This window comes from Bactrocera tryoni, chromosome 2, assembly GCF_016617805.1.
Source record: "Bactrocera tryoni isolate S06 chromosome 2, CSIRO_BtryS06_freeze2, whole genome shotgun sequence".
Classification (NCBI taxonomy): Eukaryota; Metazoa; Arthropoda; class Insecta; order Diptera; family Tephritidae; genus Bactrocera; species Bactrocera tryoni.
In genome coordinates, this window is record NC_052500.1 from 77,479,680 (window position 1) to 77,507,023 (window position 27,344).

Genomic DNA, 27,344 nt, shown 5'->3' on the forward strand with positions numbered 1-27,344 from the left:
ACAAGCAGTTGGTGCGCACGACAAAGCCAGACTACTGGAAAAACTTTTGGAGTAGATTTGAAAAGACCCAGGAGGTGGCGAGGAAACTATTATCCAAAAGCTCGGCAACGCCCAATCTAATTCGCAAAAATAGCGGAGAGTGAACGGACAACTGACAGATCTCATTTGAAGACCTACTCAGCGTGCACTTTCCAGGCTACAAAGACGCGGTAAGTCCTAGCTACGAACGGAGTAGTGCAGTAAACGTTTCCAAACACATCTTCACAGAGAATAAAATAGATTGGGTATTCCACTCATTCGACCTATACAAATCTTCCGATATGGACAGAATCATTCCAGCAATGCTGCAGAATGCCTTCTGTCTATTCGTGCCATGGCTAAAGGTGATTTATAGAGGATGCTTGAAGTTCTGCTATGCGCCACACTCATGGAGAGAGGTTGGGGTAGTTTTCATACCGGAGGCAGGTAGGAACAAGCCAACCAACTCAAAGGTTAGGTATATAAACTTAGCTTCCATCTTGCTGAAAACGCTAGAAAAAATCTTGGACGCGTATATTAGGACCGCAGCGCTTCTTAGAAGCTTGTTCAAGGCGCAGCACGCATTTACGACGGGCAGATCAGTAGAGACTGCTTTCCATACACTGGTATTTGAAATCGAAAGGGCTTTTAAATATAAGGAATGCGCTCTTGGAGTATTCCTGGACATTTCTGCAGAGTTCAATAACGTCTTTACGGAATCTATTCTGAACAGTATTAGTGTACTTTGGTAGAAATAAAGAATTTCGTTGATATCCCAAACCGATTTTTCTTTTATTTGCAGGGTCCGCCACTTGAACTGTAACCAACTTAAGACTGTTCGCGCAGCTATCGCACTGGAATCAGCTGTTTACAAATTTGCTGAATGACAGTTCGGAGTATTGTTTACAAGTATACAAAAGCGTTTTGCCAAAAGTGAACGCCAAAAAAAAGAGATCAGCGATGGCATTCAAACGTAATAGTGTGATTGCTTTATATTTAGCTGGAAAATCACAGCCAGCAATTGTTCGTGAGCTCAAACACCTTAATGTAAATAAAGTTTTTGTTTATCGCACCATCACTCGTTATAATGGTAGCATCGCAAATGGCCATGGAGATGGTCATCAAAAGACTGGAACGTCACGTGAGTTGGTTCGGAAAGTGAAGAATTGACCGGAGCAAAATCCACGACCAAGTGCCAATCAAATGGCTAAAGAACTGAAAATATCGGACCGCAGCATCCGACGCATATTGAAAAATGAGCAAGGTTAAGCCTTACAAGTTCCAAAAGGTCCATGATCTCACACTGAAGCAGCAACAAGTAAGACTTGAGAGAGCGAAGCAGTTGCTTCGCTTGGTCGAAAGCGATCAAATTCCGAACATTGTGTTTTCTGACGAAAAAAATTTTCGGTCGTAAACTCTCAAAAGATGTTTACTTGGCCCTTCGAGAATCTGTTGGATTCTGGGCAAGTTTTGCTTGTCAGTCAATTTGATGCAGTAAAACAAGAAAGCTGGAGGCTGCAAACCTTCAAAAAGACTCAGCACCGTCTCACAAAGCGCGAGTGAACCAAGAATGACTGAAAACCAACGTTCCAAACTTCATTACGACCTCACAGTAGTTCTCGAATTCACCAGATGCGAATCCAATGGATTATTCTCAAGAGCAAGGTCCGAAGTAAAAAATACACCAGTCTCGAGATGCTGAAGAAAGCCATTGTCTGTGAGTGGGCCAAAATTCTGTCAAGTCACATTCGGGCAGCTTGCGATTCGTTTTTTGACCGTCTCAAGGCCATAGTTAAAGCAAAAGATGGTCATATCGAGTAAAAGTGAATTGGTCCTGAATTTATGATTATTTTCCCACATTTTTTACTTTAAAATAAATAAAAATAAATTTCCAAACCGAATTTATGGCTTTTTTAATTGGTTACGAGTGCCGGACCCTGTAAAAAACAAAAACTTTTGTTGTGCTCTTATTGAAAACCCCGTTATATTTATATATATATATATAAAGTCAACTTGTTTATTTACTCTGTTGTTTTATTAAGTAAGAAAAGTCAAGTTGTGTGTCAAGCTAATTAGACGCATACCCTTGTCAATAAACAAAAGCCTGTTAAAGGGGATGGGCAATTAGAATTTATTCCTTTTATACATTTAATACCCTGAATACTCACAGGAATGGGTTGTAGGTAGAGGGCTGAATTTATGTGATATTTTTATTCATTTCATTTTTATTACCAGAAACAATTTCATGAATTGAATGGATTGCAAATGTGACCTGCAACACGTCATTAAAGTGAGAATACAATTTTGTTTGTGAGAATCGATTTTTTTCTCTCAGAGTTATAAATCAAAGAATATTTATTAATTTTTGTGGTTTGTATTTGTATAAATTTAGAACTGACTCCAACTACAACCAATTATTGAGCGGAATTTTATATAAATTCTTTTTTTGCCACCCAATCCTGTTGGTAGGTTTTCAATAATTCTAAACCAAATTAAATATTTTAGAAATATGAAGGAGTTTTTTTACCCTTTCAATGTTATATCATTTTGTGCATCAATAGATTATAGATTAGATAGATAGAAAATTCTCTTTATGTAATATGATAATTGAGCTTATTTCATATGTCAATTAAATTAATTAACTATGTGGTAATTAAATATTTTAATTGCTGTTGGAATATCAATGCATTCGCTAACTGACTTCGGTGCGATAAACTAGTGTGGGTATTTATGATATTTGAACCAAAATAGTAATTAGTGTATTATTATAAAAAAACATACTATTACTTTTTTCATCAATTTAATGAGGTAATTATATACACTATTCAAAATATTCAAAGAGTGAATGAATGAGATGAAGTCAAAACTTCATTAACTATGAGCCAAACTCAAATTTATTTATTTTCGATTCGATGCTACAGGCTGTATTTTTAGTGCTATTAACAGTGCGATTGCTAAAACTATCACACAAGTTTTCAAAGTTTGCCCTTATTTTATGTTATTATAGTACAATAACATTTATGAGGAGGAGATTTATAAATTACTAAGTTAAGAGACTTTGCCGACAGAAACAGCAAAGCCCATGAGCCGCTCTTACCCCAAATGCATTCGATTGGCATATAGTCGATTTTCCGATGTCCTCTTGAGTTCTAGCGCAGAACCTATGGGCTCCAGTGAGCTCAGAAGCTACTTGAGACTGTGCAATAAGTTGTTACGCGATGCGATTAAATTTTCTTTATGCGGAGCTCTTTTTGAAAGTTGTATGTGGCAAGGTGAGATGAAATCACTTTCTTCTCTATAGACTGACTCTTGCCTGACTGCGATTGAAATATCTCGTTAGGCACAGTTTCTGCGAACCTTGTGAAGACGAAGGTTTTGGAGAGTCGATTCGGCGGTGTTCGCAGCAACTCGCACTGACGTATGGAACGATTTGACGCATTTTATGTCGAAACCTTAAATTGAAAGCATTAAAAGTATAAAAAATACAGATTGCGCAAGAACTGAAGCCACTCGATCTTCCCAAGCAGCATCGCTTAGATCGCATAGGTTCTTGAAAATATCCAAGAAGATCCGGCATTTTCGAGTCAAATTTTGATCAAAGATGAAGCCCATTTCTGGCTCAATTAATATGTAAAAAAGCAAAATTGCCACATTTAAAGCAAGGAGCTGAAAAGATTCAAGAGCTGACCTTTCATCGGTTTGGTGTGGTTTGGGGGCCGGTGGAATCTTCGGTCCATATTTCTTCAAAGATGATGCCGACGTAACCGTCAATGGCGACCGTTATCACGCCGTGATAACCGACCATTTGATATCTGAAATTAAAGTTTGTGATCTCAGCGACATTTATTTCAACAAAACGATGTCACATCCCACACATCGCATGAGTCAATAGATTTAGTGAGAGAACAAATCGGTGAGCAGATAATTTCACCTTTTGGTAATCGTGTGATGTCACACCGTTAGACTATTTCCTGTGAAGATATGTAAAGTCTACAGTATATGCGGACAATCCCGCTTTGATTCTTGCCTTGCAGCAAAACATCACGCGTATCATTCGCCAGTTACCAGTCGAAGTTTTCAAACGAGTCAACGAGAATTGGACCCATCTGAGACGTAGCCGCGGCCAACACTTCAAAGAGATTCTGTATACCAGATAGAAATAAGAAACCAAAAAAAATTGTATGTAAATTTTTCACATAAATTTCATAGGTTTATATCCAAAAGTTATAGTCCTTTTTGTTACCTACAACAACAGTTCCAAATAATTTTTTTCTATATGACTCGTAGTTTCCACGGAAATCGAGAAAAACCATTCCTAACTCTTCAGCCACGCCCCTCTCCTTTCTTTTCCCGACTACATATCGCTCTTAAATTACTTTTCCTTTACTGTTTGTTATTTTGTCTTTCGTTTTCGAGGAGTTTCAATCTACTATGATTTTTTTAATGATTTTTAAAGGCTTCTGCACTAGTCTAACTTCTTCTTTCTGCTTTTCAAAGCAATGCGGTTTTTGCTTTCCATACTTCCAATATTTTTATACTCTTAACAAAGCACATTAAGTTTGTCACAATATTTTTAACAAACAAAAGGAAGCGTCAGAGACCTTACAAAGTATACATAAATGAACAGCGGTACAAGCTGAGTTAATTTAACGGTACACCTGGCATATGTAAAGTAGTCTCTCAATTTTTGAGATATTGATTTAAATTTTGCCTTTCTCACCTTCAAAAATTAATTACGCAAAATTAAACATCATTTTACGATGTAAAGGCATTAAAGTGTGACATTGCGCCTAAGAGCATGCCATAGAAATATTTTTCTTCATATGATCCGATACTAAACCCAAATCATATTGTCAATAAGTACTAATTTATAATATTTTTGGCCCAAAAAATTCTTTCAACATATTTTTTCATTTAATTACGACAGCTTTAAGTTTCAACCGCTCCAGTCAATTTTTTTTTTTGTAATTTTTCAGTCTGTAAATTATCAACATAAATAGACTTTTCTAATTTTAGCAAATTAATCTACCCTTTGAAAGTTTAATTTCATCAGCGGCAACAACATTTAATGTGACGCACATAAACTCGGAAAGTTTGTAGCCTAAGCGTAAACTCATTAGAAGAGCGCAAAACAATTGCTTTATTTATGTCGCAAAAGTTTCATAATGTCACACAATTAAGCGTGAACTTTTGCGAACTTTGCTCAGAGTATCACATCAAATATTGGTATTTGCAATTTTTTCTTTGCAATAATAAAGTTTCATAAGCAAATAGAAGACACCAAATAAAACACCAATTTAATTGGGGATCAAAGGGTTTTTTAAAAACTGTTTAAACTCGAGATTTTTTGATATTGAACCCATTTTTAAATGATTTATTTATTTGAAATTCATGAAATGTTTGTTTGTTTATATAACTGTATATAACTGTACTCGAAAAGACTGCCGGATAGTTGTTGGTTTAATGACAGGTCACAACTTATTGACATCAAAAGCGAGACGGATGGGCATTAGGAACAATGACACATACAAGAAATATAGGGAAGAAGGTATGCGCGAGATGCAAGAAAAACAGGGAAGAAGGCACTAGCAAGACGCCACACCTCCTCTATTCCTGACCGGTCTTTTGTAGAACTCGTTTTAAATATTATAGGGGCCTCGCAGTTCAAGGACTAAATGAAGGTCCAAAAGTAGATAACAAGTCGCTCTTCATGTTTGCAACAGTGTTGACGGACTGTATGACCAATACATCAGCTCAAATTGAACTAAGTCTTCATCTAGCACTACTAAGGAATAATAACTCTATTGACAGTCGACCAAAATAACCTAACTTCAATAAAAAAAATTTCATTCACTGTCATCTTATGAGGAAAAAATATTAAAGTATTATATATTACTTCCCCCACCGCGTTGCACTAGAGGGTAAACATACCCGCGAAAGGAAGGCAACAAAGGTGCGGGGGAACAAGCGATTAGTTGCAAATGTGCACAGACGTTGCCGAAGATTATGATTTTGGCGTACTGGAAACCCGGAACAAAAAGGCTGAGAGGCTAATAATGTTCTCACTTCCGTCTCGTTAAATCTCGTTAATCTCCCTGGCTGATCTTCAAATACGTTCAAAGCATGTCGACAAGCTCATTTTTTCCGCACAGGTTCAGTTGAGACAAGCTTCAGATTCGTGCCCGAAACTGACTCTGAACATAAACTCCCATAAGGACTTGTGTTAAATCTCGCGTGGGCTCCCTGCTTACATAAATAACCACAGGGTTCATAAAGGCCAACTGTTACAACTTGCGGAGATAGCAGCTGGAAGCGGAGACCCACTAGAACAAAATGAATACACCGCAGCAACAACAAATAAAAACCTCAACAGAAAGAACAACAAAATAAATGTGGCCAAGACGAGGAATTTGGGACCGTGTTCCGTAAAAGTAGTGGGATACTTAGATTCGCTGTACTCACCATTACTCGAAAGCAACCGGACAAAACTGTAGAAAAGATACCTTCAAGGGAAACCGAAAGAAAAGAACATTACCCAAAAAAGATGGTCAGAAGAGGAATCCCTAGACGAGTGCCAGGATATCAGGCAAAACAGAAAGATGTCAGCATGGATGTAAAGAAAGGAGCAGCAGAACTAGGCGAACGTCTATTACTACGTATTCAAGAGTTACCGTAGAAACTGGCACATCGCAGAAAATGAAAAAAGACAGGGACATCTAAGCAGATGCATAACAACCCCCAAGTCAATAACCACGAAGCACCGCGCAACTATCCCTGTGGAGCCTCGAGAACAGTGCGACCACGAAAGGAAAAGGACGGTCAGGTGCAAAAGGTTTGCCTAAAAGAACAAAGAACAAAGAATTATTTAAAAGTGAGTGCATACAATAATTGAGAAAAATCAGTGGTTTAAAATCAAGCATTAAATGACACACGTACTAAGCGAATGTATTTAAGCGAAGACACAAACCCAATAGCTAAGCGAAGACACGAACCCAAAAAAGATGATCTTGGGAATTACAAAGCAAATTACTTTATTAACTGCTTTAAAATTTTCAGAGTGTAATTAAATATACCTTAACAATACTTATTCAAATTTTTGAAAAATATATCAAATATCGTTCATAGAAAATCTTAATTTTCCGTATATCAGTGAAAGCGTTGGATTGAAAAATCGTGCCGTTGGAGGTGTCTGAGTAGAAAATCAGGCTCAGGAGAAGCAAGGAAAACATATTCTAGGGAGTATCGGCAAATAGAAGGCATTAGCTTAAAGGACCGATTCAAAATCACTGATAACATCAGGCTGGAGATCATAGAAGCCCTTGGAATCGAAATCACTGCTAAAACAGGCTCCGGGATGCTGGTTTGAACGCTTGACGACACGCAAAAAAGCCACTTTTGACTTAGAAAATGCATCAACAATGCCTCCGTTGGGCTATAAAACACCAAAGCTGGGCCGAAGTGGCTTGGAGAAAGTAAACTTCTCTGACGAGTCTAAGTTCAACATATTATGTAGCGAAGGGATGTCGTACGTAAGGAGAAAAACTGTACTGATTTCAATTTGTGCCACTGTAGTTTAGCTGATTATTTTTCCTTTCGATATTTTTGCTATTTGCCCCGTAAACCCCATAATTTCAGTGCACCAATAACCGTTTTCTTTATTTATGTATATTTCATTTTCAGTTTATTTACATTACTTTTCAATTTCCTCCCCCGCAACGATTTCTAATTTGTGGCCCGAAGCTGTAACAACACAAACTTTATGCTGTCATTGAAATAAAATTGCTTAAAATACGCCAAAATTATATTGTCTTTAGCCTATAGGCAAGCAACAACAACAACAAATTGTTAAAATACCAATGCACAAAAACGCTAATTGTTGGAAATTATCAAAAGCACTTACAAAGCGGAATTTCGCATAAAATTTTACAACCCGCGCTATTGTGAATTGAATGAATTTTAGCGTTTGGCAGCGCGGGGACGACAACCGCCGCAAATTTGCGCTAGACTTGCGCTGCAGTGGAGGCCAACCAGCCAACCAAACGCCCGACCGACAACATGCCTGGCAAGCATGGCCACAGCGGCCAGCAATTTGTGGCTGCCACTGCACTTTAATGGCAGTGAAAACAAAAAATGAAGCAATTTTCCGAAATCATGAAGGAAAATGTAAGATTTGGAAGGAAAGTGGAATTTGAAAGAAAGTAAAATGTTGGAAAGCAACACGCGAAAAATTCATGTAATGATAAACAAAAAAATTGATGTGAACAAATTTGCAAGTAGCACACTGTCTTAACGCAGTTTAATGCCAGCGCTTACGTGATTTGCTGAAACTATTTTATATTGTATAAAGATAAAAAAAAAATCGGTGAACCTCAAACAAAAGTATTTGCACATATTACGTGCTGTCTGGCAATCGCCCAAACTGCTAACCAAAACATTTCGGCAATTTAATAGCTGTCTGGCATGCGATTGTCAAAATAATATGGGTTCACCTGGCCTATTTACATACACACAAATAATATAGTCCATATAAAGGCGCACTTTCCTACAAAAGACAGTGGACTTGATTAAAAAATACACTGCTGACGTAAAACTATATTAAAAATGTCTTCAAAAAGCCACAAAAAACAACAAAAATGAAGCTTTCGTATTAAGCACCTCTACCTTGTTTTAAAAGAATACAAATGCGCCCAAAAGCATGTTGCTTATCTGTGGTTAACATGTTGTCTTCCAAACGAAACGCTATTGCATGCCACTATTTCATAAATAAAATCACATGTGAAGTGAAAGCGTAGATTAATGATTGCAGTAGCAGTTTGTCAAAACACATATAAAAGAAGGCTTATGCGCCTAAAAGTAGTCCAGCGCACATATAGTCAGTTCACACGTATGCATTTACACTTCAGTCGATATTTTATGACATGTCAACTCAATTTCATATATAACAATGTGGCTAGACTGCAAACAAAGCACTTGTAGACTCTTATGACCTGCCATAACTTGATTTTATTTCACCGCATGCACGCGCAAACTGTTTACGTGTTTACAACGCAATTTGCCTAAGAGCAGACAAAGAATATGTGCCATTTGATGTCACACCTTTCAACTGCCAAAAAAATAGACACTTGAGATGAAAAATGCTTTCACACTCAGCAGTAAATACAAAGACGCTTTATTGCAGAGAATCCTATTAAATTTAACCAGCTAAGTGCCTTTCTATAAGCTCGCTGCGTCAATGTCCACATACTCATACTGTCTGTGACAAAATAACATATAACAATGATTAATGACATTAAGTCTCGAAGACATTGCACTCATTCCATGATGTTGTCTGCTAAATGAATTCAGAAGTCGTAAAATATATTGTCTATGCCTCAGCGGGAAAGCAATGGTAATACTATACAAAGTCACATACAATATTTGAGAAAGCAGCCGCTGACAGGTTTGGTAACAATTGTGCTGACCAACATTTTTCCGTCCTGAGACAGACTATTTTCATATTAATCAGAAATTAATATGCACAGAAATGCTCAATGTGAAAATAATAGTCTACAAAGCAAATTTTATATATAGAGACATTCTGGTAAGCAATAAACTGTAAAGATGGTAGGCAAAATTTTAGGAATGATACGCTGTGTAGGTTTCACTTCAACTTAAGGCAATATTTTCTCACATCTTTGAATACAATTTTAATACTTCTAACATTAAACAAATTTTCATACCTATGACAACATAAAATGGTAAGTGACTTTGATAAATTGCGTCTCAGTGTAGGCAACGTTTGTTGATTGTTATTTTACGCGGTATTTTTGTTAAAAATTAAACGTGGCCTATATTTAAGACGATATTTTCTCACCCTTTCAAATACTTGTATATTTTTTAGTACTTTTAACATTAAACAAAATACTTATGACAACACAAAAGTGTATTTGATTTGGATAAATTGTGCCTCAGTGTAGGCAACGTTTGTTAATTGTTATTTTACACGGCTTTTTTGTTAAAAATGAAACGTGGCCTACATTCAGGATAACGTTGAATATTCAAAACAGCACATATATGCAAAAAGCGGACAGAAATATATTGACTTAGTAAATTAAAAAAAAATGCAACTTTATTTTTTTATTTCGAAAAATACTCCTTGCGTTTAAATTCAAACGTCAATACGAAAGTGAAGGCAGTCAATCTAAGGAAAGTGTTGAAACGAAAATATTGAACGAAATCTCTCCTAAAGGTTTTGCAAGCCAAAAAATAAAGTGTCGATATAAAATATCAAAATATTTTTACATTTCAAATCAAGTAAAATCATTCAACAAAATATTTTCACATTTCAAAACGACTAGAGTCACTTATAAACTTAAAAAAAAATTTTAAAATTTTATAAAATAAATTTTCTTTTATTTCATCAAACTTTCGTCACCGTTTTCGAATATATTCCATTTATAGTTTATTTTTTCACTGATATTTCTTAATTACCATAATTTACAAAATCGCTATTTATAGCACCACATGTTTCCTGACTTTAAGACTTGTTCGTCATACACTTTGCACGAAAATTGCCCACCTTCAGTTCTGTTTGGACACACAACGCACCTTTCCTGCTCAAATTACTGTCTACAACTCATTGTTGTTTATTTGCGCCTAAAACTGTGCTTGTTGTACAAACACAACTGTGATTTATGAGCTCATTGAATTGCCAAGCCAACGCCTATTATAGAAGTAAAGTATCAGTTGCGAATTATAATGCTCTTTAAGCTATACGCCGCTGTTTTTGGCGTAAAACCTAGCAAGAAAAGACATATACCCATTGTTTGAATTTTTGCCAGAAAATATGCAGCACTTTTCGCACTGAGGTTTTCGCTTTGTAATTATTTAGTATTTTTTTCAAGAACTGAGCTGCTTTATAGAACTAATAATAGTTAAAGTTAACGTATCAGCTAACTAAGCCACACCCAAATATCAATTAAATTTGCCAATCGCCTAAAAGCCGACTACCAGCTCCACTAAATAGTACTTTTGATTTATGCAGTACAAAGTAGAATGGGAGTTGAAAAGGAAAACATTAATTTTCATTATTTTCACTGATATTTCATTATTATACGCCTAAAATTATGCAATTTTACTTCTGACAAATTTGTTGCTAAGCTACTTTGAGGGTCATTAGCTTCGCAACTTTTAAAGTTTTTGTTTTCTAGTACAAGAAATGACTAATAAGGCTGGTGCGTGGAAAAATAAACAAAATTCAAATTTATGATAGCTGCTGGTCAAAATTCTACGCAACATTTATTTGTTTTTTTTTTTCCCTTTTTTGGTTATTTTTCTACAATGTGCGTCAGTGAAAGTCTGATTAATGAAAGCAGCCGACCAGTAACTTTTAATGAAACTCGCTACCGTCACCCGAAAAGCCGCCGAGTTATTAATGAAAATGCGGAAAAACAAATGCGAAAGCAAATTCACTTGTCTTATAACGGTGGAGTTATGAAAAAGACGATCATTCGCAAAGAAGCTAAAAGGGAAATGAAATTATTGAAAACTTTTCGTTGCCAGGTCAAATTTGCTTTTGTGCAAAATTTGCAAACGCAGTGAAGCATGGTTTTTAATTATTTTAAAATTAATAAGATGTATTGCGTAACGTAGGCATAGGCACCTCGACTGAATAAAGTCAAAGGTAGGATGGTAGTCTTTCTTTAATATGAAATCACAATTGCATTTTTGCACAGTGAAAGAAGATATCCAAAAACGCAGTAGTGAGTTGGATTCATTTCATCTTTTTTTTAAGTTTAGCAAATCTGAAAGTCCTTTCTTAGTATTTTCTTAAGAAAGACTATACAAGATAAGCATCAGATATACTATTTTTTTACTTCTAGTATGTTAAATTTTTTTTTCTCTAAGAAAATCTTTATTGCTCCTATGGATTCATAGCTTTGTGTTCAAAAGGTGGATGACTTGGCTAAGGTATGCCTAATTGTAGGCAACGTTTCGAGAAAACTATTTAACAGGACTTTTTTTTAGTTATGATTTTATCAGAAATAAAATATTGCCCACATTTCATAGGCAGATAATTATAAAACAGCGCCTAGATTTTGTATGATGTTAACGATACCACTCTGAACCATAAGCGATGAGTTAGAAAAATAAAAATTTCAAAAAAATGTTAAACTTTTAAAACATTTCAAACAGCAAATTAAATCTTAATTTAGAAAATTTGTCCTAGGGAACTGTTCTCAGCCTGCTCTTAGCTATATGAGATCCTTTCACACAGTTTGACTAAAATTAGTCTAGCAACGCTTCAGATCTCCATTTCCATTTCTCCATTTAACAGCGCTTTTATTTGGATAATAAAACATACCTTATATTCATAATGACGTTAAATGTGCAACTAAGACTACTCCCAGCTTTATGATTCATAATTTTTTAATTTTCAAAATTTTAAGGTAGTTGTCTTGACTAAATTGTGTCTAATTGTAGGCAGCGATTTTTGAACACCATTTATCAAACTGTTTATATCAATACAAAAACATTGCCTACAGTCAGGATGATGTTAAATTTGCAACGCAGATTTTGTAGACGAGAAGTGTGACAAAAAAATATTTACAACAATTTTTCAATAATTTTAACAAATTGATAAACATATTAAATTTGAATTTGAATTTGAAATTTCTACAACTTTGCAGCCGATTGATTCTAAGCTTAGTAAATGATATATGAACCATAATTTTTTACAAAGTTTTAGGCTTTCAGAAACCCGAGAATTACACTTAGTGCTGCAGCGCTGTCTCCAGACAAACGCAAATTTTTACAAATTGAAACTGGACAGTTTTTTAATTGGAAATAATGATATAGTTCTTATGACAGTGACTAAGTAAATGAAATCATTTAAGAGTGCTCCTATGGTATTCATACATAAAGTTCTTTGAACGGTATCAAAAGGTAAGTGACTTGGCTAAGGTAAGCCTAATTGTAGACAACGTTTCGTACATACCATTTCACATGCATTTTATAACAATTATAAAACATTTTCTATATATTGGATGATGTTAATGACGCAGGTCAGAGACTATAAGCGATAAATGTGAAAAAATACTACTACAAAAAATTTTTAAAATTTTATTACCAGCTTATTTGTGTTACATAGCTAGAAAATATTCTAACTACTTTGCTATTGCCCACATTATAAAAGACCTTAAAGCTATCCACATAAGAGACACTAGAATAAATACAATAAGCAGTATGGCAGTATTTCTTTTTCCATTTTCTTTCCATTTCTCAAAAACACCTTGCGATTAGTACTTTCACCTTTTGACCACAAGCATTTAAATGCAAACAGTCACTTCATTGATCCATTAAATAGATGATGTACACTTGTTAACCTCAAGCGTGACCCTCAAAGCAAACGATTAATGAAAACTATAAATTAGTATTTTAGGCTACACGTACCATAGCAATCACAAGGTCTAAAAAATGCGAAAGATAAGTGAAATGGCGGCATAAACAGTCATAAAAATTGTGTTTCATAATCACAAGAAGAAGAAATTACAAAATATATTACTTTTATATACAAATATACCCACATTATTGAGAAGTTCGCGATGAGTGTATACGTGCATGATGAGAAAAGACTGATTTCAGCAACACGTAGGCTGTTTGTAACTTGTTAGTTATTCCTAACATATACTTCATACATAGGCATATACACAGATACATAAGATGTGCTTGTTTTTGTTTATCTTGGTTATTAGTTATGATTTTTATTTACAAAATTTTGTAACCAGCAGCCAGCAAGACAATGCTATGCCATCTAAGCATACATTTAAAGCGCTTAAGATAATGCTAATTCTAATGCGCTTTGTTTATGATGCACGAAAATGAATACGGCTCTAATATGGACCATAATCCTAATGCAATATCGCATGTATGTATCTATGTATGTATGTAGGTAACATAATCAAACTGTCATAAATTCAATTCATGTTCAATGTAATAGAACCGATTGTATTTGAGATGATGTGACAAAATGATGTTAACACAAAAAATGTATGGCCATAAAAGAGCAAACAAATGCAAAATTATGTGAAAAAGAAAATAAAAGAAATATAATACAGCTCACATTAAAATGTTACGTATACGCAACGATGCACCAATAGCAAATTGTTTGGCATGCAAAAAATTGCTTTAGGCAGAGATAATGGGCAACAAAGGCAATCAAGTGTATAGATATATAGTATATTTTCATACATATATATATATATTTACATAAATGCATACATACATATATGCATACCTAAATACATTCCTACCACAAATGTACATCACATTTTTCCTGCCATTTTTTTCTTAAATTTTATGGCTTCTCCACCTCTTTTACTCTACATACATATATCGCTTATGTTCAGCATGTATTTCCTGTCTGTCAACAAGCAAACACGCTGGCATACAGACAAATATTAACCATTTGATGTGAAGTGATGTAAAGTTTAGCGAACGTGTCGGTATTTCCTTTTTCCGCCTTTGCAGCCTTTCAACATTTCAGCCAAATATTCTCACACACTCTACACACATACATACCTACACACATAAAAAATCCATTCATTCGCATTTTGCAGCAATAAACGACACAAACTAAGCCCTCAACCCCGAAATAAAGTAATAAACTCACAGCTCACATTTCGCAAAGTGCTTAGCGTCGAGGCAGAAAAATGCCAAAACAAATTTATTTATGCGCGCAGAAGTTGTAATACGCTCGCAGAAATGCGAGTGTCATAAAAGGCGGCTGTATTGAAGGATTTTCGGAGTTTTTTGAACAAGCACGTGCTTGAAATGCTGCGCTTTATGAATGGCGCATTTCGTGTTTGTTTGTACGTTTGGTCTTTAATGAGAGCTTCGAAGTGCCAAAAATATACGTGAGTGTGAGTGTGAGTGATGACCCAATATTCGCTGTCATTTAAACATTTTTTCCCATTTCCTGGCCGCAAACGAGCAATAAGCCTTGACATTTCTTCTTTTACCTCACATTTACTCACAAAAAATGTATATCGAAACTGTCTATGGAGGCTCATAGGTATATTATACTACTGAAATTTCAGACCATCGGAAAAAGTTTTGATCTGCAATTATTTTTATGCATTACGTACGTGTCTCTTAAGTTTGGTAAGCCTTATGACCAAAAAATTGACGTTTTTCATTTATATATAATATATACTGATAAAATGCATAGGTAACTGAAGTCATTATCTTTTTTGAACTACTTAAATATCAATATCAAATTTAGATACTTGGATTTCAATATCACAGAAGCTTTAAGGCAGATACTTTTACGAAATCTCAGTTTCTCTAAAAGGAGGTAAGCACATGTGCCAACAAAACTTAATTTAAACTCTATTAAGCGTACAAAAGTTTCTTATTGTCCTTCCCAGAAGTCGAAAAATTTTACTACTGTAATTAAGAAACACATTTTGGTATGTTAATAGAGGAATCTTTGACAAGTAATTACGTGCTTTTTAATATTTTGCTAAATACTCTTACTCATACTCTTACTCTTACTCTTACTCTTACACTTACTCTTACTCTTACTCTTACTCTTACTCTTACTCTTACTCTTACTCTTACTCTTACTCTTACTCTTACTCTTACTCTTACTCTTACTCTTACTCTTACTCTTACTCTTACTCTTACTCTTACTCTTACTCTTACTCTTACTCTTACTCTTACTCTTACTCTTACTCTTACTCTTACTCTTACTCTTACTCTTACTCTTACTCTTACTCTTACTCTTACTCTTACTCTTACTCTTGCTCTTACTCTTACTCTTACTCTTACTCTTACTCTTACTCTTACTCTTACTCTTACTCTTACTCTTACTCTTACTCTTACTCTTACTCTTACTCTTACTCTTACTCTTACTCTTACTCTTACTCTTACTCTTACTCTTACTCTTACTCTTACTCTTACTCTTACTCTTACTCTTACTCTTACTCTTACTCTTACTCTTACTCATACTCATGCTTATACTTGTACTTGTACTTATATTGACACAATTATATGTATACACTCATATACGTAGACCTGCCAGAAGTTCTGTTACCACTGCCAGCCGCTAAAGTAGCCGCTTGGATCTGTTGAATCCAATTTGCTTTAAGTCCGAAGGTAACCAATTGATCGACGATAAGCTTTCAAGTAGTGATCATCTCCAATAAGTTTTGACGTTGATCTGCCATTTCCTATGACATAATTTTCAGGTTTCTTAGAAGATGTCTACGAATGCGTTCGCGCATAGTTTTTATGACTGAATTGTTTCGAAGCAAGCTAAGATTACCACTTCTCATTCTATCATCTACTGTAGACAATATTCTCGAAATATTAAGTCTTTTGAGAAGCTCCTAAATTTCTAAATTTAAACTTACCGTAATACGACTTTAACTCCTACACGGCAGCTCCACACGGCATTATTAATAAGTGAAAGTAAATACTAAAGTGATTTTTCTGCTAATTTACCACGCTGTATGTATTTGTAGCCTTTATAACAGAACTTACGGCAAGACTAAGCCTATATATATATATATATATTAGATTACCAAGAGGTAACCACCAGAAGAAAACGTCGGATATATATAAAGTATATATGTACATATGTATTTATGATGAGCATGAAGTTCCCCCTGCTTATCAATAGATGGCTGCAGCAGCTAGTGGTGATCGCTTTGCATGTAACCAAAACGTGATAAACTTATCCTGTGCATTTGAAAAAAAAACTGCGTTTCAACACTAGAAACTTTGGTTATGTGTCATATACTGATTTCCTTTTTTCAGTCAAAGAAATCAGCGACCGAAGCGCAAAGTGAACTCCAAAAGGTTTACGAAGGTGTTGCCCCAAGTAAAACAACGTGCCATGGTTGGTTCCGCCGCTTCAAAGACTGCGATTTCGATTTTAACGACCCTACGCATGGTGGAAGAACAAGAACCTTCGAAGCAACAAACTTGGAGACTTTGTTCTATGTGGATCCGGGTCAAATGCAAGAAGAGCTTGCTTCAGCATTGGCAGTCATCCGCTTAGTCGTTTAAAAACGACTACATGCGCTAGGAAAAATGTAGAAACAAGTAACGTGGGTTCCCCAATTCCAGAAGAGGCAGCAAAAAGTAAATCTGCTGCCTCACACAACTCGGCTTTGCTTTGTCAAACCCTTTAAACCCCACCTGGAAATGCTTAAATGGAAAATCCTACCCTACCCGACATATTCTCCAGCTATTGCATCGTCCGATTATTATTTGTTCCATTCGTTGGCCAATGGTCTGGCTCGGAAACAGTTCCACTAACAAAACGACATCGAAAATGGCTTGATTCTTCGATAGCAACACAATATGAATAGTTTTACCGCAATGATACTCAAGGTTTGGCAGGAAGATAGAAAAAGTTGTGACTGGCGATGGGCAATACTGCGAAGAAATCATCTGTAACCATTTCCTTACAATAAAATTTCATTTTGATTGAAAAAACAGCGAGAACTTAGTTGCGTAACTAACACATGAGCTAGTCCCTCAGTTTTAAAGATATCGATTCTTTCTTCAAGAAGTTGATCATTAGTTGGAATCGCCGATAACGTACAACGGTAGCATATATGTAACTGCCATACAAAAGACCCAATCAAAATCAAATTCCTGAATGGAAAACTTTTGATGGAATATCTTCACAAAATTTCTCAAAGATTAGTTTCCAAGGAAAGGATACAATCTCCGAACTATCTCTTCATATTCACCAGAAAATTCCAAATTAAAGAGTATTTTTTTAGAACCTAAAGACCTCTCCTGAACCTCAAACCAAATAAACAAAAATAGAGATAAGCAGAAAATAAGAATCATACATCATAAAAATCACAATTTCCACAGAAAACAAAAGAAATTGAACAGAAGTGTGAAATAAAAATATAGAAAGGGTAATAAAAGCAAACAAAGTGCAAATGAAAACCGAAAATTATGTGCCGGAGCATGAGCAGCAGAAGCTGCACAATATAAGCAAAGCACATAAATTCCAAACGAAACAAGCAAGCAAGGAGAATGGCAAGTTAATAGGAAATTGGACAAATAGACACACACACATATAGTTTGTGCTGCAGTGGTGTTAAAGCCGTTCATTGCAGAGGTGTCGTCGCAGCCGTGTGAGCATAATTCGCACGCCTAAAACTGTGCCACAAACCTAAAGTGAAAATTATTCATGTAAACAATGTCACACGCACATGCAAACAAACAAAACCTTGAGCGCCATATAAAAGCGGAAAATCAGCAAATTTAGTAGCTCCTCGCATACCGGCTTCCGCTCGTAAAGCCGAAGCTATGGCAGGCATTAAACTTGCCCCTTTCGTAAACGTATACACCTCACCACCAATAGACATACCAACAACGTTGCACACTTTATGTGCTGCACTCCATTTAACTGGCTTTTGTTTTGCCCAAATGAAGCCGAAATGCTTTGGCAGCTACCGAGCTGCTGCAGTGTCCCCGTGTAACGTGGCTGCGTTACGCTTTTCAACTGTTTACACGTAATCAAAAGCGTTAATAGCGCACGCTTACGAGTTGACCATAAGCTGCTTTCAATTCGGCCGTTGATAGGTGTGGCTTGTGATGAATAGATGTTTGCGGATTAGAAACACACACACATACTATATATGTATATAGAAGTGTTTGGTATAATGTCTAAGTGAGTTGTCGTGTTTTGTCTTACGAAATTTACTAACGGTATATTGGAACTGTTAGATTTTCTCTAATTGAATAAAATTAAATTGAACAGTTGAAGCTGTTATCGCTCGGGCAGCGGCTTGTATGCTCTACAGTTCTGGTCACTTCAAGCGCTGAGACTCAGAACAACATGCTCACCACAACCACTAGCACACACAGACGCATTAGGGTGTTCGTTTTTTCACAAATTGATTTTTTTTTTTGCAAAATCTTACTGATGCTTTCAGTTTTGTGCTTAAAAAATTATGCAATGAAAAAGAGCTCGTTATTATTCCCCGAACAGGGTATACTCGTATTAAGTGGTCCGTATGATGAGTTGAGTCGATTTCGCCAAATCCGTCGGCCTGTCGTTCTGTCCGTTTTTAAGATATTGATATGAAATTTTGTATACGTAATTTTCTTCCAAATACGCTGCTTTTTTGACGAAACCGCTGATATCAGACCTCTACAGAATATAGCTGCCATACAAAATGATTACTCAAAATTTAGTCCTTGTATGGAAAAGTTTTTTATTTGACGAGATATCTTCACGAAATTTGGTAAGGAATATTTTTCAAAGCAAAGGTACAATCTTCTAAGAAATTGTTGGGATAGGATTACTATAGCATGTAGCTGCCATACAAACTGATCGCTCAAAATCCAGTCCTTGTATGAAAAATTATTTTATTTGACGAGTTATCTTCACGAAATTTTGCACGAATTATTTTTCAAAGTAACGGTACAATCTCCAAAAAAATTATGCAGATCGGATTACTATAACATATAGCTGCCATACAAACTGATCACTCAAAATCCAGTACTTGTATGAAAAACGTTTTTATTTGGCGAGATATCTCCACAAAATTTGGCATGGATTATTTTTCGAAGTAACGGTACAATCTCCAAAAAAATTGTTCAGATCGCAGTACTATAGGATGTAGCTGCCATACAAGCTGATCTCACAAAATCATTTATTTTTATTATACTCTCGCAACAATGTTGCTAACGAGAGTATTATAGTTTTGTTCACATAACGGTTGTTTGTAAGTCCTAAAACTAAAAGAGTCAGATATAGGGTTATATATACCAAAGTGATCAGGGTGACGAGTAGAGTCGAAATCCGGATGTCTGTCTGTCCGTCCGTCCGTCTGTCCGTCTGTCTGTCCGTCCGTCCGTGCAAGCTGTAACTTGAGCAAAAATTGAGATATCATGATGAAACTTGGTACACGTATTCCTTGGCTCCTTAAGAAGGTCAAGTTCGAAGATGGGCAAAATCGGCCCTCTGCTACGCCCACAAAATGGCGGAAACCGAAAACCTATAAAATGTCATAACTAAGCCATAAATAAAGATATTAAAGTGAAATTTGGCACAAAGGATCGCATTAGGGAGGGACATATTTGGAAGTAATTTTTTGGAAAAGTGGGCGTGGCCCCGCCCCCTACTAAGTTTTTTGTACATATCTCGGAAACTATTATAGCTATGTCAACCAAACTCTACAGAGTCGTTTTCTTCAGGTATTTCCATATACAGTTCAAAAATGGAAGAAATCGGATAATAACCACGCCCACCTCCCATACAAAGGTTATGTTCAAAATCACTAAAAGTGCGTTAACCAACTAACAAAAAACGTCAGAAACACTAAATTTTACGGAAGAAGTGGCAGAAGGAAGCTGCCCCCAGGCTTTTTTTAATAATTGAAAATGGGCGTGGCGCCGCCCACTTATGGACCAAGAAGCATATCTCAGGAGCTACTAGACCGATTTCAATGAAATTCGGTATATAATGTTTTCTTAACACCCTGATGACATGTACGAAATATGGCTGAAATCGGTTCACAACCACGCCTTCTTTCATTATAAAGCTATTTTGAATTCCATCTGATGCCTTCTTTGTATAATACGAGTATAAACATTAGGAACCAATGATGATAGCGGAATAAAACTTTACACAAACACGGTATTTGAAAAATATGTAAATGACGGATAATGAAATCTCGATTATCACTTTACCATGCGAGAGTATAAAATGTTCGGTGACACCCGAACTTAGCCCTTCCTTACTTGTTTTTTATACCCTTTTATGCTCTGAGAAATGCAACTTAGGAGTATATTATAGCTACGGAGGAGCCGAAGTTTACTTTTATTTTTGTAAATTTCTATGAAGCGTGTTTAAATTTTTACTTTTTCTATATATTTTGCATGAGATACTTTGATTTTTCATATTATTTTTTTTAACTCCAAATTAAATTAATCCACAACTTTGAAAGGGCAACATTCGACTACAAAATTAAATGCTCTACAAAAAATATTTTATTAATTTTCTTCATAAAATCACTCCTTTCAAAGTTATATGCAGTTAAAGTTAGGCATCAAATGCACTGAGCATTCAGACAAGTGCCTTATAAAACCTATGCTACTCATACGACATGGTGTACTATGGAAATGTCTTATGCTAAACTTTGATTGCGTATAACTTTTAAAGCAGTGATTTTATGGAAAAAACATTTAGAACTTGATTTTTGATATTTTTCTAGGACCCTATCAAAAAAATAAGTCAACTCGGGAAATAACGGACACACACACATATACCTACCATTTAACTTCTGGCTCGTTTATTTGATATTTTCGTAGAAAGCATTTGGTCAGTATATTAAAAGCACACCAGCTGCTCACCCTCCAACTGTAGCGCGACTAACTGTACCAACCCATTAAGGCGAGAGTGTGAGCTTAAAAGATATATACGCCACATGACAATGGCGACAATAAACCAGTGGAGATGGAGTGGACTTGGTTGCAAGAATTAATTGAATTTCGCAAATTGAAAAGGTACTTCATCTGCAGTTGCCGCCACACAGTGTGAACAGCTGTTGTCAGTCTGCGAAATAATAACATAAAACAATTTAAAGAGAACTACATAACAAAGCATCAACAAAAACAACAGCGAATGGTTGAAGTATACACAAAAGCGAGAAAAAATATATACATTTTTTTCGAATAAAACTGCAAAAGCTTACCAAATAGTCAACAGCTTGTGCCTCGACAGCGTAGTGTAACAGTAACAACAATATAAACACAATTGTTGCGTTTAACGTTAAAAATAACAACAACAAACGCATTGGAAGTGGTAACCATATTTTTAATGCTCTGCCAACTGTGGGCGGCGAGTGTGCAACGGCAACGATAACAACGCTTTCACTTTAAAGCTAACGGCAATAGCTATTGAATGCAGAGAGCGATTTCAGATGAGGCTAAGAAAAAATAATTAACGTTCAATTTAATGCGTTAATAGGTTTAAGAAATTTTCGGTGTATATCATAAAGGCGAGTGGGTGCTTCAGGTTCATTGGTGTGAAAATTGAGTAAAAACTGTGATGGGATATAAAATTGAATGGTATTTTCTAAAAATAATGCCTCAGCTCAACTAGTGATTGGACGAAATTTTACTATAATTTTCTTTTAATTCATAAATAAGTGTCTCACATTACAGGTTTCAAGGGGTATTCTGGTTTAGAAATTCAAAAAAATCGATTTTTTTGTTTGCATATTTTTATAGTATAACTCTTATTTTCCGAATTACAGCTCATTTTGTGACTCCGACTCCGACTGCGCGCGACTAGTTCTCAAACTTTAAACTCGTTTTTCTCATAACTACTTTTCTAGAAACGGTGTGCATGATATCTCAAGTTCTACTCAACCGATTCACATGAAATTTTACACAGAGCTTTCTTATACATTATAATATCGCACTAGGAAGAGCTTTTGAAACAATTTTTTTTTATTTTTAAAAAACTCCGAACCACAAAAAAAACAGATAAAATACGAAACATTTCTTTCAAACCTCCACCATTTTGTAAAAAAAAAAATATTTTTTTCAAAAACGTTTCGTAGTGCGATAACTACACTTTTACTCTTCACGGTTTTCGCATAAATTTTCATTTTAGGTCACGAAAAGGATTTATATCCTGCACACCAGGCCAAGCCATTGTTTCATCAGTTTCTATTTCGCCGACCTGCAGTTTTTTTTAATTTAATTTTTTTCTTATATTATTTATGTTTTGTATTCTTGGAATATCAATAAAAAGCATGTAAAGAAATGGATAGTCAAAATAATTTTTGATTTTTTTTATCGCGTCAAAAAAAATTCATAAATTCGGTCTTTTAAACCAGAATACCTCCTTAAATTTTCTCGAAAACGGTCCATAACTTATCAAGCCCACAAATTCCGTATATATGAATCTGAGCGCCTTTGAGTGACTTCTTACCTATTACATTATATTATTATATGTAGCATAAAATTTTCAGTTGCTGCTCTCAGATATAACCAATATATAACCACTTTATAACCATAACTCAAGTTTTGTTTCATTATGAGTGGTTTTTGTTATATATTTTTTCCTTCGCCTGTAAACTTATGAAAAGTGATGTTACGTAATTTTGCATTTTAGGTGACAATATAATGATTTTCGTTATTCTAGCAGACTTCATGCGAAATAAATTGATTAATTCATGAGTTATCTTAATGAAATTCCGGCAACATCTTTCACTTGCACTGGTAATAAATTAAATTTTGGCCAAAAATGGATATAATCGGGTCAGTATTACCCGAGTGCTCTATATATCTAGCATAAGAATTTCAAAAATCTGTTCGCCTTTATATCGATTCACGATATACGACATATTAGAAAAACTGGATGAGTATATAAAATTAGATATACTATAATTTAGCCAAAAATGCATAAAATCGCTTTGCTAATTACTCACGCTGACTAGGCTAGGCATCTTTTAACGATCTTACCTAATTCTTATTTAATTACATAAATTTACACGGCACACTATATTGACCGATAGAACTTAAATTGCTTCTATATTCTAGAGTATGTATCATTGCTGACCGTTTCTAAAAATATATATATGGCAACCCTTTCCATTTCTGGGTGAAATTTATGTTATTTTTGTTGTCACCGAATGTATGTATTAAATTCAACAAACTAAGCTTTTATTTGATTTGAAGATAGCTTTTTATCTTCGTCTTTTACTCTTTTTTCTTTCTATATACTATATGTATGTATATATTCCTTCCATTATCTGACATGTTCTTCATATCTTTTATTGAAATCCACCTTATTATTATAGATGTTGCAAAAGTGAAAGTTGCTGAGACCTTGTTGTGACAAGAATTGCTAACGAAAATCGACTTTAGTATCATGCATAACATAAATAAGTAACAGTGCGATAATCTGTTTTATTTCCTCACTCTGCTATGAAGCTTACTGCTCTATATACTATGTTAAGTGCGTGCTGAAAAAGCACAAAATATCTCTATGAAGTTTCCCTTCTAAAAGTGGGACACAACTCTCTCTAAAAGACCGCACTAAGTAGCTTTGGAAACACAACGTGGAATAAAGAGTAGGGAAAGCTAGTAATGCTTTATATGCGTGTAGACAGATACTCGACAAAACCTGGGGGCTCTCTCCTTCTCTCATGCACTGACGATAAACAACTATTGTTAGACCAATTCTACTCTACAGTCCAGTAGTATGGTGGACAGTAGTACGGAAATCCACCTAACGGAAGCCAATGCATAATCGGACCATTAGGAAAAACTTTAACATCGGCTCTTGAACTGGTACTAAACCTGCCGCCTTCGCTGAAAACTGCACAGCAAAATCGGCGCCACCACTACTGGCTGCCGAAGAATTTACGTACGGATTTTTCAGCCATAGCTTGGTGGGTAGTGTCGGTTGGGCAAACATCGACTATATGACTCCACTTTTCAACTGGGAAAGAAGTCTCAAAGTAAACGTAGAAAAATATGGTTCTAAACAACCATTTTTATGGCTCGAAAATTGATGATGGAGTTGGTGCGAGAATATACTGTCCAGAGTTAGGAGTAGGTAGCAGGGCAGTAGTGAAAAGTGTTGTCAGAAGCAAGAAACTTCACTTCTACTGAGTGCCAAGTCACAAAGGCATCGAAGGTTAATAAATAGTGGATGAGATCGCCAAGAATGGTTTACGGCTAACATCCGAAAACGTGATCAACATTAGAAAACTCATGTATTGTCTATACGACGATCTTGACAGAAGCATGGTAAAAAAAATCAAAACCAGATGGAACGAGCTATCTGGGCACAAAACTGCAAAAATCATGTGCAAAGCGGTTGAACGGAAGTACACAAAATTCCGGTTGGCACTCGATAGAAGAGACTGTAGGAACATGATGAGAATACTAACTGGTCAATGTCTGGTGGCGACACACGCCCGCAGAATGGGGCTGACAGATCGAGAAGACTTCAGGAAATATCAAGAGCAGGGCACCAGGGAAACAATAAAGCATCTCTTATGCGCTTGTTCCGTATTGGCAAAACTACGTTGTTTGTACTGTCATTTTTTGCCTCAACTGCAAAAGTATCCATAGTTACAGTAACAATGTCTTTAGATTTACCGAGTTACATAGGAGTGATTAGTAAGAATCTGTTTGTGTGTCGAGTTTCCTAAAAATATGCAACAACCACAATATCAAGTGGATAATTTTGGAAAGTAAGGTACTTTCTAAAAGTAAATATCTTCTTATTATTGGTAAACATATATCGGAAATACAACCAGTCATTCTTTAACATATACTATCTGTTCGTCCACTTCATTACTTGACTCTACGCTTCTCTTCATTAGTACTTCTAACAAATGTACATACAATAACTCTTAAAAAATGAAATCACAACAAATATTTATGATTGTCAATAATTCGAAATCGACTGCTTCATAACCCGAAGCTAATTTGCAATTACATTCGAATCGAAGCAATAAACATGCAGACCATGCGCTTGACCCTCAGGTAACGTGGGGTCAGCACAATTTGTACGCGGTAAAGTGCTTACAGCAAATCAGCAAAATGTCAATAAATCTAAATAAATTATGAACTGAGCGAAGGAGCAAACATGTACAACGAGTAAACATATATACAGCGGGTAAACATATACAGCCAGCGAACATTTACAGCGAGCGAAACGTGCAACGATTGAAAGACATTGACTGACACCTGAACAATTTAATGCGGTTTCGCAACTAAGCTACTGTCTGACAGCAAATTGAATTGAAAGTATGAAAATTAATGATATCTTACACTTGTTTATAACAAAAAGAAGACACAGCAATAATAATAGTCATTAGCGGATCAATATATCGAATAACGTTTACTTTTAAGTAAAGTTTTTGAAGAAAACGACATTTTAAATATTTGTGGTGAATTTAATATAAGGCTGAGCACATGGTGAAGGGAGGAGGAGCTGAACTAATAATGGGTTTTAGAGTATATATTTATTGTGTAAAGTTTTCATAAACTTTAATAAACTTTTTGTTTTTAATGTCAGTGATGAAATTGTTATTACACTGAGTACATAGTGAAGAGTAACGCAATTATGTGAAATTTCATTTTTAATGCGCTATATATTTAAACTTTGTGTTCAACCTAAAGCAATCATGTGTGAAGTCGTAGATGGAAAGCTACATACGACTTATAGAAAAGTTTAGCTACTCAACAACACTTTCTTGTCTATATTTTTACGATTTTAATGACCCACGGGTGTAAAATGGAGTGAGCAGCAATAGAGAATTCCGTCGTTAAGAATAAGAGCATAATAACGAGAGCATGTTACAGATTGTTCAATAATATTTTCAGAATATATATGGTTATTATCGGAATCATTTTCCTTCTTTTTTATTGGCGTAGACACGTCGACTGCTGAATCATAAAAACTTTTCTTGATCAAAACAAGTTCAAAACTTAAAAACAAAACTCCTACTTCACCTTACTTGAAACCATTTATTTTAGTCAGCTAACGATTGAAGGATTTAGTTTTTTTGACAACAATTTCGATTTTCTAAAATAATAAATATAATAATAATACTTTCCTGCCGCCAGACACTTTTTATATGTCCGCCTAGAAATCTACTACGGAAACAAGTAAATTCAAGACGAATCGCTGATATTAAAGTATATTAACTTCTGTAAATGTACGTACACTATTTTAATTTCTTCATTAAATAAAATATTTCATCAAACAATCAACAACATTTTTTTTCGTAAACTATTTTAAAATAAACTAAACACACTTAACAGTCAATTGTCCTATTGGCGTCCACGCAGTAAGTCTGGGAATCCTACCAGACGCCACCTGCAGAAGCTATATGAAAGCAGATGAGGTGGAAACAACTAAACACTACCATCTTGACTGCTCGCGTTTGGGAGTTCAAGACTTAAGCACTTGGAAGCGCATACCTTCAGACATCCCGCTGAGCTGACGAGAAAGGAAATTAATCGCCTTACAAATTTGTATTTTCTACTAAGCATTTTGCTAATTTATAAGTTCGAACAAAAGAGTTCTTCTTTTCCATGGCCTCACAAAAACTTACATAAAGTATGTAGTTCACGTGCGATCTCTGCTTAGCCACCTAAAGCAACAAAACAAAATATTTTAGAAACTTCTCTGTCCTTGAAGATAAGTAGAGAGGGAAAAATTGTTCTCGTCGTTAGGATGACAACCTTCATGGCGCCTTTCAAAACAGATAAATTATTTGGTTTACATAATACAAAACTAAAATAAACCAGAAAATGGCGGCTAGATAAAATTC

The 27,344-nt window shown here is 35.3% G+C and overlaps 2 protein-coding genes across 2 annotated transcripts in view; both read right to left on the reverse strand.

Annotated features, from left to right (window-relative positions):
* LOC120769491 (trissin receptor) overlaps window positions 1-27,344 on the reverse strand; it is a 225,170-nt gene that overhangs the window by 179,497 nt on the left and 18,329 nt on the right. The window lies entirely within an intron of this gene.
* LOC120768873 (serine/arginine-rich splicing factor 6-like) lies at window positions 15,521-16,012 on the reverse strand. The gene has a single exon (XM_040095628.1). The coding sequence runs from the start codon at window positions 16,010-16,012 to the stop codon at window positions 15,521-15,523; it is 492 nt and encodes a 163-aa protein (XP_039951562.1).

What these genes read in the sequence shown, in the direction of transcription:
- LOC120768873 (XM_040095628.1), bottom strand. Translation starts at nt 16,012, where the DNA reads ATGAGTATGAGTAAGAGTAAGAGTAAGAGTAAGAGTAAGAGTAAGAGT.